Source organism: Xiphophorus hellerii, chromosome 4 (assembly GCF_003331165.1).
Source record: "Xiphophorus hellerii strain 12219 chromosome 4, Xiphophorus_hellerii-4.1, whole genome shotgun sequence".
Classification (NCBI taxonomy): domain Eukaryota; kingdom Metazoa; phylum Chordata; class Actinopteri; order Cyprinodontiformes; family Poeciliidae; genus Xiphophorus; species Xiphophorus hellerii.
In genome coordinates, this window is record NC_045675.1 from 8066448 (window position 1) to 8083013 (window position 16566).

At 39.3% G+C, this 16566-nt stretch overlaps 1 protein-coding gene across 5 annotated transcripts in view; it reads left to right on the forward strand.

The window, feature by feature from the left end:
- Positions 1 to 451: 451 nt before the first annotated feature.
- chd9 (chromodomain helicase DNA binding protein 9) overlaps positions 452 to 16566 on the forward strand; it is an 87764-nt gene continuing 71649 nt past the window's right edge. For all 5 annotated transcript variants that reach the window (XM_032561336.1, XM_032561337.1, XM_032561339.1 and 2 more), the window contains exons 1-2: positions 452 to 735; positions 7722 to 9334. In XM_032561336.1, the coding sequence (XP_032417227.1) occupies positions 7808 to 9334 (1527 nt within the window). In that variant the 5' untranslated portion in view covers positions 452 to 735; positions 7722 to 7807. The remainder of the gene's footprint in view (positions 736 to 7721; positions 9335 to 16566) is intronic.

The window sequence follows — 16566 nt, forward strand, 5'->3', positions numbered from 1 at the left end:
TGGGCAGGCTTTTCTTTTATTATTTCATGTAAAGAACCTTTGCAAACCCTATTGAGGGAGGTCAGAAGACCTTTTGGATTTTTATCGTGTGATTTTGCTTCTGTTTCAAAATTAATATAAGTGATTGATCAAAGATCACAAAAAAAATCCAGCTGAAATATGTGATAAACTTTCAGTGTGCTTTTTAAGATGTAGCATTTTTGACATCCATTTTTATATACACTGCCGTGTGTTTATTGTCAATATTCATGTGAACACCACTAGAGGTCAGCATGTACCCACAGTGAGGATCGTGGGTTTCACTTCTGTCACGTTCGCATTTAGAAGCCACTCTGGTCCATGTGCGAAAGTAAAACCTCTCCGGATTGGCTGTGGCGTAGACGCGGCCATCTTATGCACTCTGTCAACACAGTGACTATCCAGCTGATAACATGATTTAATCAGCCGATCTCAGAGGGACAGCCGAGGGCGCACAGTCCGCCTAGGTACACATACGCAGGAAATCGGAGCTATATTTTACTTTAAACTGGGTTACTTTAGCAGATTGCAGCCTGTCCAATCACAGAGAGAGTCACTAATATGCAAATGCGCTGTTATCGCCGTCACGTCAGCAGCACCAGAGCCGCTGCGCCGTGGTCGCCAGCAGGAGTACAACTAACAACACAGCTCCAACTTCGCCCGATAACACTCTGCCAACATTGACGCCTGGAGTTGCGCTTTAGGGGTTACTTCCAGGTAAGAAATAACACCTGTTTTTCATTCTTGTGGCAGGCTGAATTTGGACTCGAACGGTTCTGTTTCATTCAGGCTCGGAGCTGTCAAATATCGGACAGTCAGTTGGTGAGGGTCGGCTCAGCTGTCTGATGACACACCGCCTATCTGAGCGTGTACCCTTCTGCTAGACACGACACCGTCGAGCAGCCGAAACTTAAAAGTTTCCCTTCAGACTAACTCGAATAAACAAGCCTCACTTAAAGAGTTTGTCCGGTAACCAAAAATACGCCTTTAAAGTAGTTCTTCTGTCTTGGTGGTTCTGGTGGTGGTCCTGAACTGACAGCGACCAACCGGGTTGAGTCAGAATGTGAACGTTATGTAAATGCAAGCAGGATTAAAACGTCGATAGTTTCTTAACAATTCAATGGAAACGAAAGTCGAACTAGTTATTATCTCGGGCACCATCACGGACGACCTCTCCATCCATCTTCGGCCTCCACCAGCACCTCCTCTCTCCCCCTCCTCCACCATGTCCTCCGTGGAAAAACGTCACGACACCTTTTGAATCCAAAGTGAAGGTTTGACCACGTGCGACGCCCCCCTCCGGACAGCTCGAGGCTGAGAGTTTACATTGTTTAAAGCCAATATCCCACGTGCATCGCGTGTCCTTTTTGCTCGGTTGTGCTTTAAAAGTAGCGCAACACATTGCCGCTTCATTGGCTCATCAGACAGCGAGCTCGCAGGGGCTGGAGCCATTTCTGCAGGAATTTCAAATGGATGCTGCTCACCCCAGAGTGCAGGTCTGGTTTGTTTCGATGTAGCTGAAAATAAATAATTTTAAAGGAGGTTACCAAATAGGACTTGTTGCTACTTTTGCATAGGGGTACAAAAGTTTCTAAATTAAACCTTACTTTCTGGAGCAGCAATTCTTCTGTTTATTTTATTTTATTTTTTAAATGGCCAGCTCTGCACACGTTAATCCCAGGATTATATTCCCAAAGTCGCAGTTTAAACGGATTGACTTGCGCGGAAGTTGCCATTGTAGTCCTTTAGGTTTATTTGCTGTTTCAGGGCCCAGTTTTTAAGGGGTCAAATTTCTGTTGATGTGCTGCACGAACTGCACTTGCGTGGACGTCATGATTATGAAGGAAACAGCTGGAAACCCACAAGGAGGAACAGAGTCTGTGTCTGAAGCCAGCTGGGAGGCGTTTAATTCAGTAATGAGTGGACATATTAGTTTTAGTCTGTTGAGTACATGGGCAACATGACATTAGTGTGTTACATTGTTATTCTAGAGATTTACCTTTATTCGTTTGGCTGGGTTTAATGAAAACATGAACACTTTTAGGTACAGTTTGTGACATGCCATGATAGTTTGTCCTATTCATTTTGCCGTTTTGTTTGTAATTATTAATTAGGAAAATACCCTCCCAGAATCTTCCTGGAGCAAAGACAACTAATCAAAGTTATACCTTACAAAAGTTTTCATGCCATTTGAAGGTTTCCCCCCTTTTTTTGTCAGACTAGAACCACACACCACTTCTTTGTAGGACTAACTTTAACTACTGCAGGTCTTTTGAGGTTTGTCTCCTGGCTTTGAACATATAAAAATAGATTTTTTGCCCATTATCTTCTCTCAAAATGGCTCAAACTCAGTTAAAATAAATTGACAGAAACAATTTGAATCTTGCCCCACAGTCTGACTGAGCCTTACCACATAAATATGGTTTGATTCGAACTAGGGCACAATCATACTAATGGCATATTTGATAATATTGGTGAATGTTGTGCTAACTAAAGTTTCTTTCCGATTTGGTTTCATAGCGAATGCTGAACTCCAGATAATCAGTTTTTCCAGTTCTTGTAAAATAAATTCTAATTTCAACTTATAATTGCCATTTCAACAAGGTTTTACTGAAAAGTTGATTCTGGTTGAAATCTGCTGTTTTGACATTGAAACTTACTACTTGTACTTTAATGACTTTATAACCTCACCACCACTTTACCTTTTAAAACATATGCTGCTTTAAACGAGAAGCGTCGCCTCATACATCAGCAATAAAGAGCTTGAATGCATTCTCTTTAAAGATTTAGCTAACATTTATTGCAGACCTGGCAATATCTGGCAGTTCTTATGTAAATGTACTGTGAACAGTTATTTGGTTCACAAAACATTTGGTTTGATGTGCATCCCTGGTTAAAAATGGGATAATTATATAAAATCCATATTTTTTTAGCTCTGTCTCATGTTAAAATGTTGTTACCTCATGAAAAACATACTTGGATTGTTGCTTTGATTCTTCATTCATGTTTGAGAAATCATTGAAGCTCCTGTGGCAGACACGGTTTTAAGGCGACGTGCAGCATTAGTTTTCCACCAGTCATGACATTGGGCATATAAACAAAAAGGTCAGTTTCTGTCTGACCTTCTTCCACATGTTTTCAAACTGCAGGCTGGATTTTTGACAGCCTGGCAGTCCTGCCACATCAAAAAATGCTCTTAAAAATTCAGAGCTTGGCATATTGTTTTAGAAATCCTCCCAAACTTTATCCCTGAGATGTCTGCTTTGTTTCTTGACCTTCATGATGCTGTTTGTTCACTAATGTTATCTAACAAGCTTATGAAGCCTTCACTGAACAGCTGCATTTGTACAGAAAGTAAATTACACACAGGTGGAGTCTGTTCTACTAATTACATAACTACTCAAGACAGCTGGTTTCACTAAATTTAGTTGATGGTCTTCAGAGTAGAGCATAGCGTTCCTTTATTATGGCAATTGTCCACTATTGACTGCTTTATTATAGAACTCTATAATCGTAATGGTTCACAGTACATGCCAAAATGATAAAAAGGTCAAGAAGTATGAATACTTTTGCACGGTGCTGTGCCTTTTTCATATTTGTATTTTTTTCTTATTTCTCTCTTTATCTGTGTCTTTTTGATCAAATTGAATCTTCACAAGTGTATGAGATTGGGCAAATCTTCATACTAGATATTGTTTGATAAATCTATCTTAAGCTGTTTTCTCTCCCTCATGGACTTTTTTATTAGAATGTCATTGATGATGCTTGAAAGACTGACCAAAATATATTTTAAAAAAATTATCTGGAAATACTTTCCAATGTGGGATAATCTATTTTGCTAGTGCTAATTAATAGGGTTGCGGTCAAAAGGGCACACATATTGAATCTCTATTGATTGTTGTTTTGGGACAAACCCAGAAGTGTCATCACAAATGATCAATGCACATGAATCTTTTTTCCCATCATTATTTAAGTACATTAGCAAAAGAAAATGAACCTTTAAGCTACTCACAGATGGCAAAACACTGAGGCAGTGGCTAGCTTGTGTCTGCTGTTTTTGAAAGTGAACAGCTCCAGATAAATCATAAAACCTTATCAAAATGTTACGGGGGACTTAGCATTTCATTCTTATTGTTACTCTGATCACAAACATACTTGGATTGTTGCTTTGTTGCTTTGCAAGAAGAAAATTGTGTGAAAATAAAATCTGAAGTACTGCCAAAACCAAACATGACTTCATGTTTGCTGCCAGTCTGTAGTCGAAGGTGAATGTGACGTTGAGCCTGTTTGTGTGACACTCCGCTTTGAAAGGAAACATATTTATTTTAAGACTTACTCATGTCCCTAAATGTATATTTGGTTTCTACTCAGATCTAAAATGTTTTTTTAAAAATCTGAGTGGACCACTAGACCTAAAGTACATTTCTCTAACAAAGATAAAGTTAAGGTTAATGTTGACCATGCAAATTATTAAAATTTTTAAACTTTGGGGATGTTTATTTTTTTTAATAAATGAAAAATGCTTTGTATATGATGAGCTACTGACTGAACAAATTAGAGATTTGCAGTTTTGTTTATTTATTTGAACAGGAAACAAACTTCCTAGAAGGCAAGAACTACTTTCCATTAATCTAGTCAGGGGCATGCTCTCTAGCAGTAGGTCAAATTGAGTTCTGATTAATTATCCTGTGATATTTCAAAGACTGATTGCAGTTTTCTTTTAAAATTCTGATTTTATTTCAACCTTTTGACATGTCAATCCAGATTTATATCTATTCTCTATTTAACACTGTAGTTCAAATTTATACTGAAGGAGAAACATATTTTCTTCAGTGAAATATTTGCTTTTTAGTAATTGTTAATTTACAAAAGCAATGTGGTACTTTGCTCTTATATTTCAGAGGAAATCTTTAAGTGCTTCAGCGTCACAGGACTGTGACATTTATCCAACCAATATCCGACTAAGTTTGTTCTTTATCTTCTTTAGAAAGCAGACTGCATCTCCTTAATCTTTTGATCCCTAATCTCTTTCCATCCAGGCTTTGAAATATAGAAATACATAATACAAAAAGGATAATACTGTTGACAGTGTCTAGCATAGTAAGAAAAAGACTCAGCCTGAGATATCTGTGATGTTTTTTTAATCTGATTTTACAGCTAGATAACTATACATTTTAAAATGTTTATGTATAGTTTCATTCAAAGGTTTTACATATAGTCATTATAGAAATTAATTATCATTGATATTGGACTTTAATTTTGAATTTATACTGCTCTTTTTCTAAAACACATAACTTTAGTGATTTCCAGAAGAAAGTTACTTAAATGTGCTCATACAATTTTTTGTGGATTTTTTTCCCCTCTTTGGTTCAAATGGAATTGAATTTATACATGACACTCAATAATATTTCTTTAAGCTTCCTTGCACCCCATTTACATTCATCTTGTCATTATTATTATGTTTCTGGCATAATCTTGGCCGAATATTTATGATAAATTTTCAACTAAATTGATAGGTTTCCTGGCACACACCTAGCTTTGAAGCATAGTCTGCAAACTAGATTGGTGAACAATGCAAGTTTGGTTGAAATAATTTTTTTGTTGAACAACCCATTATTTCCAAATTTATCCATCTAACCCAAAATGCCCCATCTAACCCAAACTGCCACTCTTGGATAAAGCAATAATAATGATCAGAATATTGAAGACTAAGCCAGTAACCAGCAAGGACTGAAGCCCATTATAAACTGGTTAAGCGCTGGTGTTGGTGTCTACATGAAAGTGAGTTGTACATCAACGTGGACAGAAAGGGTGTTGACCTTGAACGACTTGCCTGCTCCAAAACAAACACTTCACAAGTTTGTACTAAATACGTTCTGTAGTAAGTTTTACAGTTAAGGCAAGGCAAAGATTTAGATGTTTAGCCACAATAACAAGAAGTGTGCTTGGAGGACCTGAGGTGAGATTTTCAAACCTAACCACACTGAACTAACTGTAAAGCTTGTCGGTGGCACCAGCTTGGTGAGGCTTTGTTCTGCAACCAGTGGCACTACACGTGCATTGCAAAACATGAATGAAAAAATTAGAAGGAATACCTCCAAATTCTTCTTGGAGTTAGGAGTTCCAACAGGATGATGATCCCGAACACACTGACACTCCTTCTAAAATGGATAAAGAGCTTCTGAAATGTTCCACACCCCAATTCTGTTGACAAATTGTTGTCTATGCTTAATCCACAACCCAGTTTAAATAATGTCTACCATTACTGTTATTAGAGGTCAAATTTTCATCCTGAAAAGCATATGGTTTCTTTAAAATCTGTTAAGGAACGTGTCTCAAAATTTGTGGATATGTATGTAAGGTTGTTTTTGTTTTTTTAAATAACAATGCATTGTTTAACCCTGTAAAAAGAACGGTTAAAGTAAATCAATAAAAGCTAAAATTATTGACATTCATGTTCAGGATTAGTGTAAACCTCTAACTGGAACTGAACATTTTTGCATCTGTATCTTTTGAGCTGGTGACACACCACCTGTTTGGTAACTGATAGTACAAATAAAACCATTAGCAAACAGACCTACTCTTCCACAAAAACAAACAAAAAATTTACTTTCATTAGCGATTTATGCCTTCTGTGCATCATGGATGTCTTTTTTCAATGAAGTACAAAAAAGGCCTGTCATTTTTACAAGAAGGCTACCACTAATTTTGTAGCGTATTGTTTATATTTCCACCCGCTTCACACATCTAGAGAGTGAAATTTTGATTCCCTATTTTATTTGCAAAGTGGCTCAAAATCTGATTGTCAGTAGATCATCTACACCTATGAACACCTATGTTCAAGTTTTCTACATGTTCTCTATTAGACTTAGGTCTGGTCTTTGACTGGTCCATTCTAACAAATCAATATTTTGACGTATAAGTTTTCACTGTAGCTCTGGGTGTATTTGTATCCTCTCTGGTTGACCTGTTTTTGCTCCATCCACCTATCTCTCCTGTGTGTTCCTTGGTCTCCATGATGCTGTTTGTTGTTGTTCTCTAACAGACCTCTGAGGCCTTTACTGATCAACTGCGTGAAAAGCGCTGAATGCAAATGCATTTCACACTTTCTAGGTTTTTATTGGTTAAAAAGAAAAAAATTCTGTGTTGCTGTTGTAATATGACTAAAAGTTTTTTATGTTTAATGTGATTTAAACTTTTAATATATTTAAACAAAGCCATTCTTGAAGCTTCATGTTAAACATTTAAAGGGAATATGTCTGTGTTTGGGCTTCAGAGTGCAAGTCAGCACGTAATGACTGACCTGGGAAAGCTTCTGTCATCTTCCGCTGGTCTGTGGTTGCAGAGCACTTGCATGCATGTGCGTAGAGGGCCTCTTCAGCCTCTGCCCTTTGCTGCTGAAATTCTATCAGCTGTCTGCACCTCCCACACATTCTGCAGTAGCAGAGCAGGCAGCTTCAAGCCTTTCATAGGTGGGGGGTTGACGTGAGTGCGTGTGTTTGTGTGTGCATATTGGTGTGTGTTTTTGTGAAAGGGGTGGGGGTACAGGAAGAGGCACCTGCTGGTGAATGGTTTACACCAGCTGCTTTGCTCCACATATGAAAAGAAGTGCTGATGGATTATTGACGCGAACCATCATTTTCAATAAATATTTATCAAAAAGAAATTGCTTCTTTTAAATATTTTTTTTGTCTTTTTGACAGGAACACCACATAATGGAGATGCTCTAACTGTGAAGACTGACTCACTGGGACCATCTTGGATCCAGAGGTGCCCTCTGATTTCAGTCATGGACTTTTTTGACGATCCCAACCTCTTTGTCGGGGGTTTGGATGGGCTAGATGAAGATGGTTTCCATTCAGCACCTTCGCTTGTGGATGAGCTCAATCTCAGTGCTGGTTTTGAACCCCTTCAAGTGGAGGTACTTGGCCCAGGGAAGCATCAAGAAATGATGCCACCAGTCTCTTCCCAACAAGCTGTGCCCAGTTACAACCAGCCGATGGTTCATTATACTGGCGTTAAGGCAGAGAATCCCCTGGGGCAGGTATTTTCTGGTTCTCTAACCACAGGTTGTGACGTGGGTCCTGAGCAACATGGCCAGTACCATAGTGCCACCATTAGCCAAGTACCTCAACCCAACGGGCTGTACTGCAGTACTGGAAGCCCAATGTGGGGCAACCAAGACCAAAATGGGAACATGTTTCACCATGTATCTCAACAGCAGCAGCAGCAACAACAACTTTGTCATCAGCAACTGCACAACCAGCAACTTCATGGCAGACAACATACTCAGCAGCAGCACCGTTCTGGTCATCAAGCTGAGCAGCAACAGAGAATGCGACAACAGCTCCAACGACAGCACAGTCATCAGCAACAGCTGCTAAACCAGCATCAACAGATTACCACAGCGAGTGTTTGCCTGCAGCAACAGCAGCATCCCACATTCTCCTTTCTCCAGGGAGGTCAGTCCAGCAGCCAGCAGCAGATACACCATTCTCAGCATCAACTACCTGTAAGAGAATCCCAGTTTCATTCCAGGAGTCTTCCAGGTAAACCTTTTTTGGAACGTCAGAATGCCTCTTTGCGTGGGGCCTGCTTGCAAACACGTCAGCAGCAGGGGAGCTACCAGTTGGTCAGGGGAGGTCCGACCTTCTCCGGATCAGGACTCGAGGACTCTCACCTTTCATTCCCCATACATCCATCATCTGCAGTACACTCCTTGCCTGCATGCTCTGTCAATTCAGCTCATGCTTACCAAGCGGCGGAGTTCCCTGCCTACCCTGGAGAGCCAGAAATACCCAGTCTCAGTCAGCAGTCTTCATGTAGGCCCATCACTACTACACCAATTACTACTACAGTGCCTAGGCTGCCTGGGACAGTATGCCAGTTCCAGTCCACAGCACACGTGAGTCAGCTGCACTCTGGAACAACGGTTAGCCAGGCAGACGAGTGTCCCTTCAGAGCCTTACACTGTTCTGGAGAAACCCAGGCAGTCTGCAAATCATCAGAGCTGTTCGGCGAGTCAGTGAGTTGCTATCCAAGCATGACAAACCACCTACCCTCTGAGCAGCAGATCAGCTGCGGGGTTATTAACACTAATGGGTACCAAGCTTTTGGAGACAATATTATGCCATCAGAGGCGCAGGATGGAGACTTGGAAGCCCTGGATCCTCCTGACCTCCTGCCTGATCTGCTCCCCCAGCTGGAGGACGCTTTCAGGCAGCAGGACGAATCCAGCTGTTCTTGGTTTGATTCCAGTCAGAAGAAAGGGCACGAAAACAGGAAATCAACAGCTATCGAATGCAAAGAGGAGAAGGTAATATTTTAAATTTGTTTTTATGGATCTGTCCGTAGCTGTTATGTGGTTCTCTCTGGCTAGATATGGCCAGGTATGAGATAAAGTTTTGATAACCTCTAATGAAATACCACGGGTTCAAAGTATTTCCACAAATTTAAAACAAAATGTGTAACAATCTTATCTTTTATTTTAAACATCAAAGCAACACTTAGTCTTATTGCTGCCAACATAATGTATGTAACAGAACATGACACATTTATTTTGATTTTGATACGCATATTTCAGCACAAGTCAAAATTTTCTGCAATTTTTAGTTGTTGTGTTCATGGTTTTTGTTGACAGTATTGTCCGTTGTAGTTTTTTTTCTTTTTGAGAAATATAGCATAGCAAGAAGATATTAACTAGTTTGTCAGGTGATCTGCTCAGCAAATTGGCCTACAGGCAGCTGCTCGATACGCATGTCAAATTTATTAAAAGTTATCAGTGTAACAAAACCCATTCATTTACGCTTAGCCACTGTTTAGGCAGCAGTCCTCCTAATCAACCAAGTGGCAAAAATCAAAAGTAACAATTCTGTTTTGACAGGAAGTAATCTTCAGCAGAAGCCCACTCAGAGTTAGCAGCTAAAAGAAGACATAAAGGATGAAAAAAAACATAACAATGGTCCAAGAGTACTTTTTAGGGCTGTTGTAAGCGAATATTTTAGTAATCGAGTAATCTATTGATTATCCTTGTGATTAATTGAGTAATCAGATAAAAAAATATAAAATAAAACATTGGTAAATCTAACATAACAGCAGTATTACTATCGCATATCAATGTCAGTCCAATTTTTCACATTTGAGCTAATAATAACTTTTCTGTAGGTTAGAAAATTAACCTGACTCACTTTCCAGGTTAACCTGAAGAAAAGTTATACAAAAATCTGAAATTATATTCGATTTAATAATAAACAGGCAGGCTCACAAATATGCTTATAAAAAATGTCTATACTCCAGCTTTTGGTTTATGTATTCATCTTCAGTGAGTTTAACAGATTAACTCTCATCTTGCCCAAACATTTATAGCTTTTGTTTCCACATTAGCGACGGGATTTGACACCTTTGTTCGTCACACACAGAAACATCTACCAGCTACGTGCCGCCACGATGAGCCCCACCACCCATTTGTTGAGACCGGGATGATATGAAATACATTTTCCAGTTCGTCCGTAAAGCTACACTTACGTTAATTATCTAATGTGCAGCCCGCAGTGTTTATATCCGCTCACCTGTATAAACACACCTGCAGCGCTCTTCCCCGCCGTTCGCTCTGAACAACAGACACCAGGCAGCAGCTCCGGGAGGAGAAAAGCTGCCATACTCTAGGCATCGGCCAGTCATTTTAAGGATGCTTATTGGTCCCCTGAAAAATGACAAAAACCTGGACATTATCATCAATCAATAAAATCTTCCCAAGCCGAACTTGAAAACTGGACGTTATGCTGCTAACACTTAGCTTTCGTCAACAACTCAGGCGGAAGTGAGAGCGCTGGGTAAAGTAAGTAATAACCCGGCCGGAACACGGTGCGCTAAATAATAAAACATAACTTAACGAAGCTTCGAGGCAGATAAATTTTCCTCAAAGAATTTTAATAATCGAGGAACTCAAATCACTGGAGGAATCATTTCGGCCCTAGTACTTTCTGTAGGAAGAAAGCAGTAACAAGATTAGTGGACTTGCCTGGAGAAGAAAAGTGGTTAAACAGAGAATTGCTTGGATAGTAGTAAGCAGGCTAACAAAAAAGTAAATGCAGAAATTCTACATTTTCAAGGAGCCATATTTTTGGTTTTACTTAGGGAAAAGTATTGAAGCTTTCTTTCAGCCAGCTGACCAGCAATTTGTAGCAACAGGTTGGGGAGCATGGCAGTTCTCTTGTCTTTCTGGTACTTTCAATGACTGTAAGAGGACATTAAACCCTTAGGCTGACCGAACACTGCAGAGGTTGACACCTGGATTATCACCAACTGGCCCAATCATATTTTCACTGCCCTTTAACCTATTTCCTCAACTTACATGTATGTACAGTTAACTAACATAGCAGATGTATTGGCTTAAGATAATTTTTTTTTTTTAAATCTTGTGTTTCATGGCACAGATACCAGTCATTTGTGTAATGTTTAACTATCTGAGGTAGAATGCGTGCCTCTCTGCTTGGAAACCTGCAATCAGTGGTGCAGTGGGGGAAGGTGGATATTAGGCGGTTCCTACAGCAGTTTGAAAGGCTTTCAACATGATAATGGTCAGTCTAGCCTGGCCTGTCTATCTGCCCTGTGCGCCGACAGCAGGTCAGGCCTGATTAGGCTAAGAGTGGCAGGAGTGTCTTCAGGACTTAGCTGTAAGCATACTTAGGGCTATATCAAGATGTGGGTCAGGGCAAGCCAGAGGCACTTGCACACAGCCTTGCTGGAGTGTGGGGGTGGTTGCACGCTGTTGTGGTTGCTGCCACAGTTTCTGCGAGTGCGTGTGCATGTGAGTGCAAGCAGTAGGGAAAGAGCTTGCTGTAGGAGAGTGGTTAGCACTTGAGAGACGCGGGGGAGGGGGAAGGTTTGGAGATGGAGAGGGCAGCAGCTCATGGAAAAAGGAGAGAGCTTAGGAAAGAACGGATGGGAAAGAGATGGGGAGGAAGAGCATGAGAGAGAGCGAGAGACAGAGAGAGAGAGAACACAAGTGGAGGGGGAGGTGGAGAGAATGCATTAGCCGGCTGTAACAGGCTTCAGGCGGTTCTTGGACCTCAGTTGGCTGGTAACTTAGCAGCATCCATGCAGCTTCCCAGCCCCAGAGTGACACATGACCAGCAGCACATGCGGCAGGCATTTCATGTTCCTGTACAAATGCCAGTAGGACACCTAAACTGCAACATGTGGTCCTGTTTTAATAACTTGTTTTAGTTCTTGTATTGAAACAATAAAAAGAAAAATTAACCATCGGAAGGTTAAGCTGAGTCACTAATTCAAGTCAGAAAGTGGAAAAAATCCGATATTATGCAAATAGTATATATATATATATATATATATATATATATATATATATATATATATATATATATATATTTCCTGACTCTTTCAACATACTAAAACGAATGACCACATTGCTGACTTAAGCATGCCTTCTCTGCTTCAGTTAAACTCCCCACAATCCTGTGCTGCAGCACTGTCATTGTCACATGATCAAACAAATACTGCTCCCCCCTTAAGAAAAAAAAAATGACATCAATAATACAATAAATATTGGTCGATTATATCCCTAATTTTAAAGATTTATTTCTGTACATTATAGTTTACTTCTGATGAAAACCCCAAATTTAGTATTTCAGCAAATGAGAATAATTCCTAAGACCAGTGAAAATGTGGATCTTTGATACAGAAATGTGGGCATACTGAAAAGTATCCATTATAATGTATACACTCTGTACTTGGTCGGTGCTTTTTTTGCATGACTTGCTGTATCAATAGCCTCTTTCACAAAACACCTCAAGGTGTTTCACCCGTGATTTGGCAAGTGGCCTCGTGTCACGTGACCTGTATAAGGGCAGGCCGGATTCATGGATTTGAGGGTATGATGCATTTATGACGCATCTTGTGCGCTCCCATAATGGGGCTTAAACCAGGTATTAGTATGTTTAGCAGCGTGAGCATCCCCATAACGCTTGCCAGCAGAGGGAAGAATAAAGCTCTCTAAAATGTCATTGTAGACTCTGGCTTCTCTGACTTTGGACTTGATAATATTGTGAATCAACACCAGCAGGTTCACAATAAACCTCAAGAAACTTAGATTCTGTGCCCCTCCACTGGTTCTTTAGACTCCAGGACCTTAATTTACTTATGAAACATTTTCCTTCATCTAAAGACGATCTTAGACCAGGGTCTGCAACCCTAGCACTTGAGATCTACCGTCCTGCAGATTTTAGATGCAATGTAGACTCAACACACCAGAATCAAATGAATGGCTCTTTATCAGGCCTTTGCTAAACTTGATGGCTGAAGAGTTAATTCAATCATTTTATTCAGCTGTGTTAGAGTGGGGATGCATCTAAAACTTGCAGGACAATAGATCATGCCATTGAGTGACAGTCGAGTCCTTTTTCTCTGGCAAGGTACTTCTGATTATATTACTGGTTCATGACTGGCTTAGCTAGAACAATGTGACAGTTGTTGCCCATTTCATTAGGATATTTGTGTTTGGAGGCTCTTTCCCTGTTATTTCTGTTCCTTGTGCATTTTTTTCTACCACTTAGCTTTCCATTAAGCATGCTTGGTACTTCTGGACAATCATGTCAGCAGCCTTTCCCATGATTTTGTAGGACATAACATTGCTATAACATTTATATATTAAAAATTCTTATTTTATTAATCTTATATAATATAAAAACTTTCTGAAAAATGCTACTTTGGGCTTTCATCGTCTGTGAGCCATAATCATTACAATTACTAGAAATGAGTACTTGCAATACGGGTGGAAACCATTAAGTTATTGAAATAACCAACTAATTTAGCAATTGATTAATTTTTAACTGAAGTATACAAACTGATTAACAGGCAATTTGCTGAAAATCAACATATTCAAAAGAGTATTTATGCTAAAACTGCAAAAAATAAATTTTACATTAACAATAAAAACATGTTTGTCTGTAATGAGGGTATGATTTCACCCAAAACTCAAATATTTTAATGAATTTCTAATATTGTATAAAAAAGGATTAAATCGGTAATAAAAAAACCTATAGAATGTGCCAATTGTAATAGAACAAACGATTACAAAAAAGTTGTTAGTTGCAGCCATACTTGCAATATACTTATGAGTGTATGTTTGAGTGTGTATGCATGTGTAGTGAGTCTGTGCAGTAGAAGTTTCATTTTTGAACTGACTTTGAAAATTAATTACAAATTCAATGTTATTGTAATTGAACACACCCTCTTAGATGTATTTAAATATAGACTTTTGAACACAGATGTGTTTGTTTTTACTTTCTCTACTCTTACATTCTTTGTGTAGTAATTACGTATGTGACTACAAGGTTGCAGGACCTGCTTGAGTGACTAATTTTTGATCTCAAAACAAGGTCCGTTTCCTGGCAGCAGACCTGCCATGTGCCGCTGCTTCTGAAACCAGATCTGTGGCCCTGAGCCAAAACACAAGTGGTGTTTTGAGTACCCTGACTCTTCCTCAGCAGGTGACAACAAAACTTATGGTCTTCCTTTACCGGTGCTCATCCTCACTGCCCATTGACTCATCTGCAGAGGTCCTTGATTAAAACAGGGCCTTGAAGCACAGCCATATGCAAGAGCCTCCTCCCTGTCTGTGTCAACATCCAGGCCTGTGTTGATGCTTACAGGCTGACTGTGCTATTCAAGTGCACTGATGTGTGAAGAGCCTTCTGATGGCGTGTTTGCTGAACAGGCAGGGCATCAGGGGAAAGCGGCCCACTCTCCTCTCCCCCGCAGTGAATGTGACTAATTAGGGTTTCCAGTGACTGTAATGGTCAGCTGCAGATGTGATGAGCAACCAAGGCTCAACACTGATTGAGTGGCCCAGGTTTCTGTGTTGTACAGTTAATTTGAGTATAACAGGTTAGTCTGTAGTAGCTGGTTATTAGTTTGACTCCCATGATAACAGCTAGGGCCTTGAAGCTTGTCTGAAGCAGTGAAGCGATACTCTGCTGGGCCGGGTCCTGGTTTGTGGTGCTTATGTTCACGTCCTGTCAGTCACAAATCTGACACTGTTGTGTGTCTTTTCAGGAACTCAGACAGGAAGACTGGTGTCTTTGCAAATTCTGCACATGTGAAATAGGTAGACAAACTGATATTGAAATTTCATATACTGTAGGGTTGCTTGTGATTTGTCATGTAGTGTAAAAAAAAATCAATTACTTTCTTTTATTTTTAGGGTTTTAATTACTTGTTTTAAACAATCTGGTATCAACATTCTTTGAATAAAATACATAGCTGAATGTTCATCTGAAAATCATAGCCTGTTTTCCTATAAACATTGGCTTTCTTTAAATACCATGAACAAAATGCTAAGATGTGCACTTTTAAGTACAAAATATAGGGATAACGTGTTAGCCTGTTGCAATAAGCAATTAATCAGTTAATTGCATGATAATAAATTAAAACTGAGCTTGATAATTTCTATTATTATTTTTTAAAGGGAAATCTGGTCTACATATCTCATAATTTATTTTTAATGCTTTTGGTTGTGTGTGGTTTTTATTTCATTTATATTGTTTTTGTTTGCTGGATTTTGTTTTGGATGTTTAAAATATATTTCAGTTACAACATAGAGTGTTATGTACTTAAAGTTCATTAGTCTTTTAGGGGAACTTGCATTATTATACCACTATCACTATATTACTTGATAATTGTCCCAAAACTGTTACCATTTATCACAGGAATCTTTAGGACAATTTATCCACTAATAAAATGTATCCTGACAGACCTAATAATGTGCCACTTTCTGTATTACAAAAACAGATGACATTATGCATTTATTGTGTTCAGAATATTTGGCATAAGTTGAATTTTTAATGACTTAAAAATACTAATTTCAGTCATGATTGCAATTCTGTTTTTACACCTTTTTTAAATTTAATATTTGACACTTTAATATAGCAACAAAATATTCCTTACCAATTGTATTTATTAACCATATGTGTTGTTAATTAGTTTGAGAGTTTGACTCACACACAATTAAATGTGACAGGGTTTGTTTTTACTGTCAGCTCATCATTAACCCCTGGGGGTTGTCGACTCTGGTCCTAATGCGACACTTGTGCTGCTGTGTTAGTGAAACATTACAGTGCATTTTTTGTCACCTAAAGTGAAGTTTTCCCGCACTTATGTCACGATTCTTAAAAATTTTTCCCAAGCTGTAAGGCAGGACCACCTGTAGAGGATACGCTGTCCAGTTACAAGCGTGTATTATTAAATAGCTGCTGTTCAGACTTGTGTGGGTGCTGATGCCTCCTGCTGTGACAGCACATTGCATATCTCCTGACTGGAGGCCTTGGAGTGTGCCTGCAACCACTGCAGGACACAGGAGGCTGCAGCACCTCCTCTCGCACAGAAGGAATGTGCTGCCCTGTGGGATTTCTGCAGCAAGGGGCTTGCAGTATTGGGGAAATTGCCAAAATTGTTAAAATAGTCCCTTTAATTCCAGTGTCCTAGCAGAGTAGGCATTGAGAAGTTCTGCTGTTTTATATTTGTGCAAAA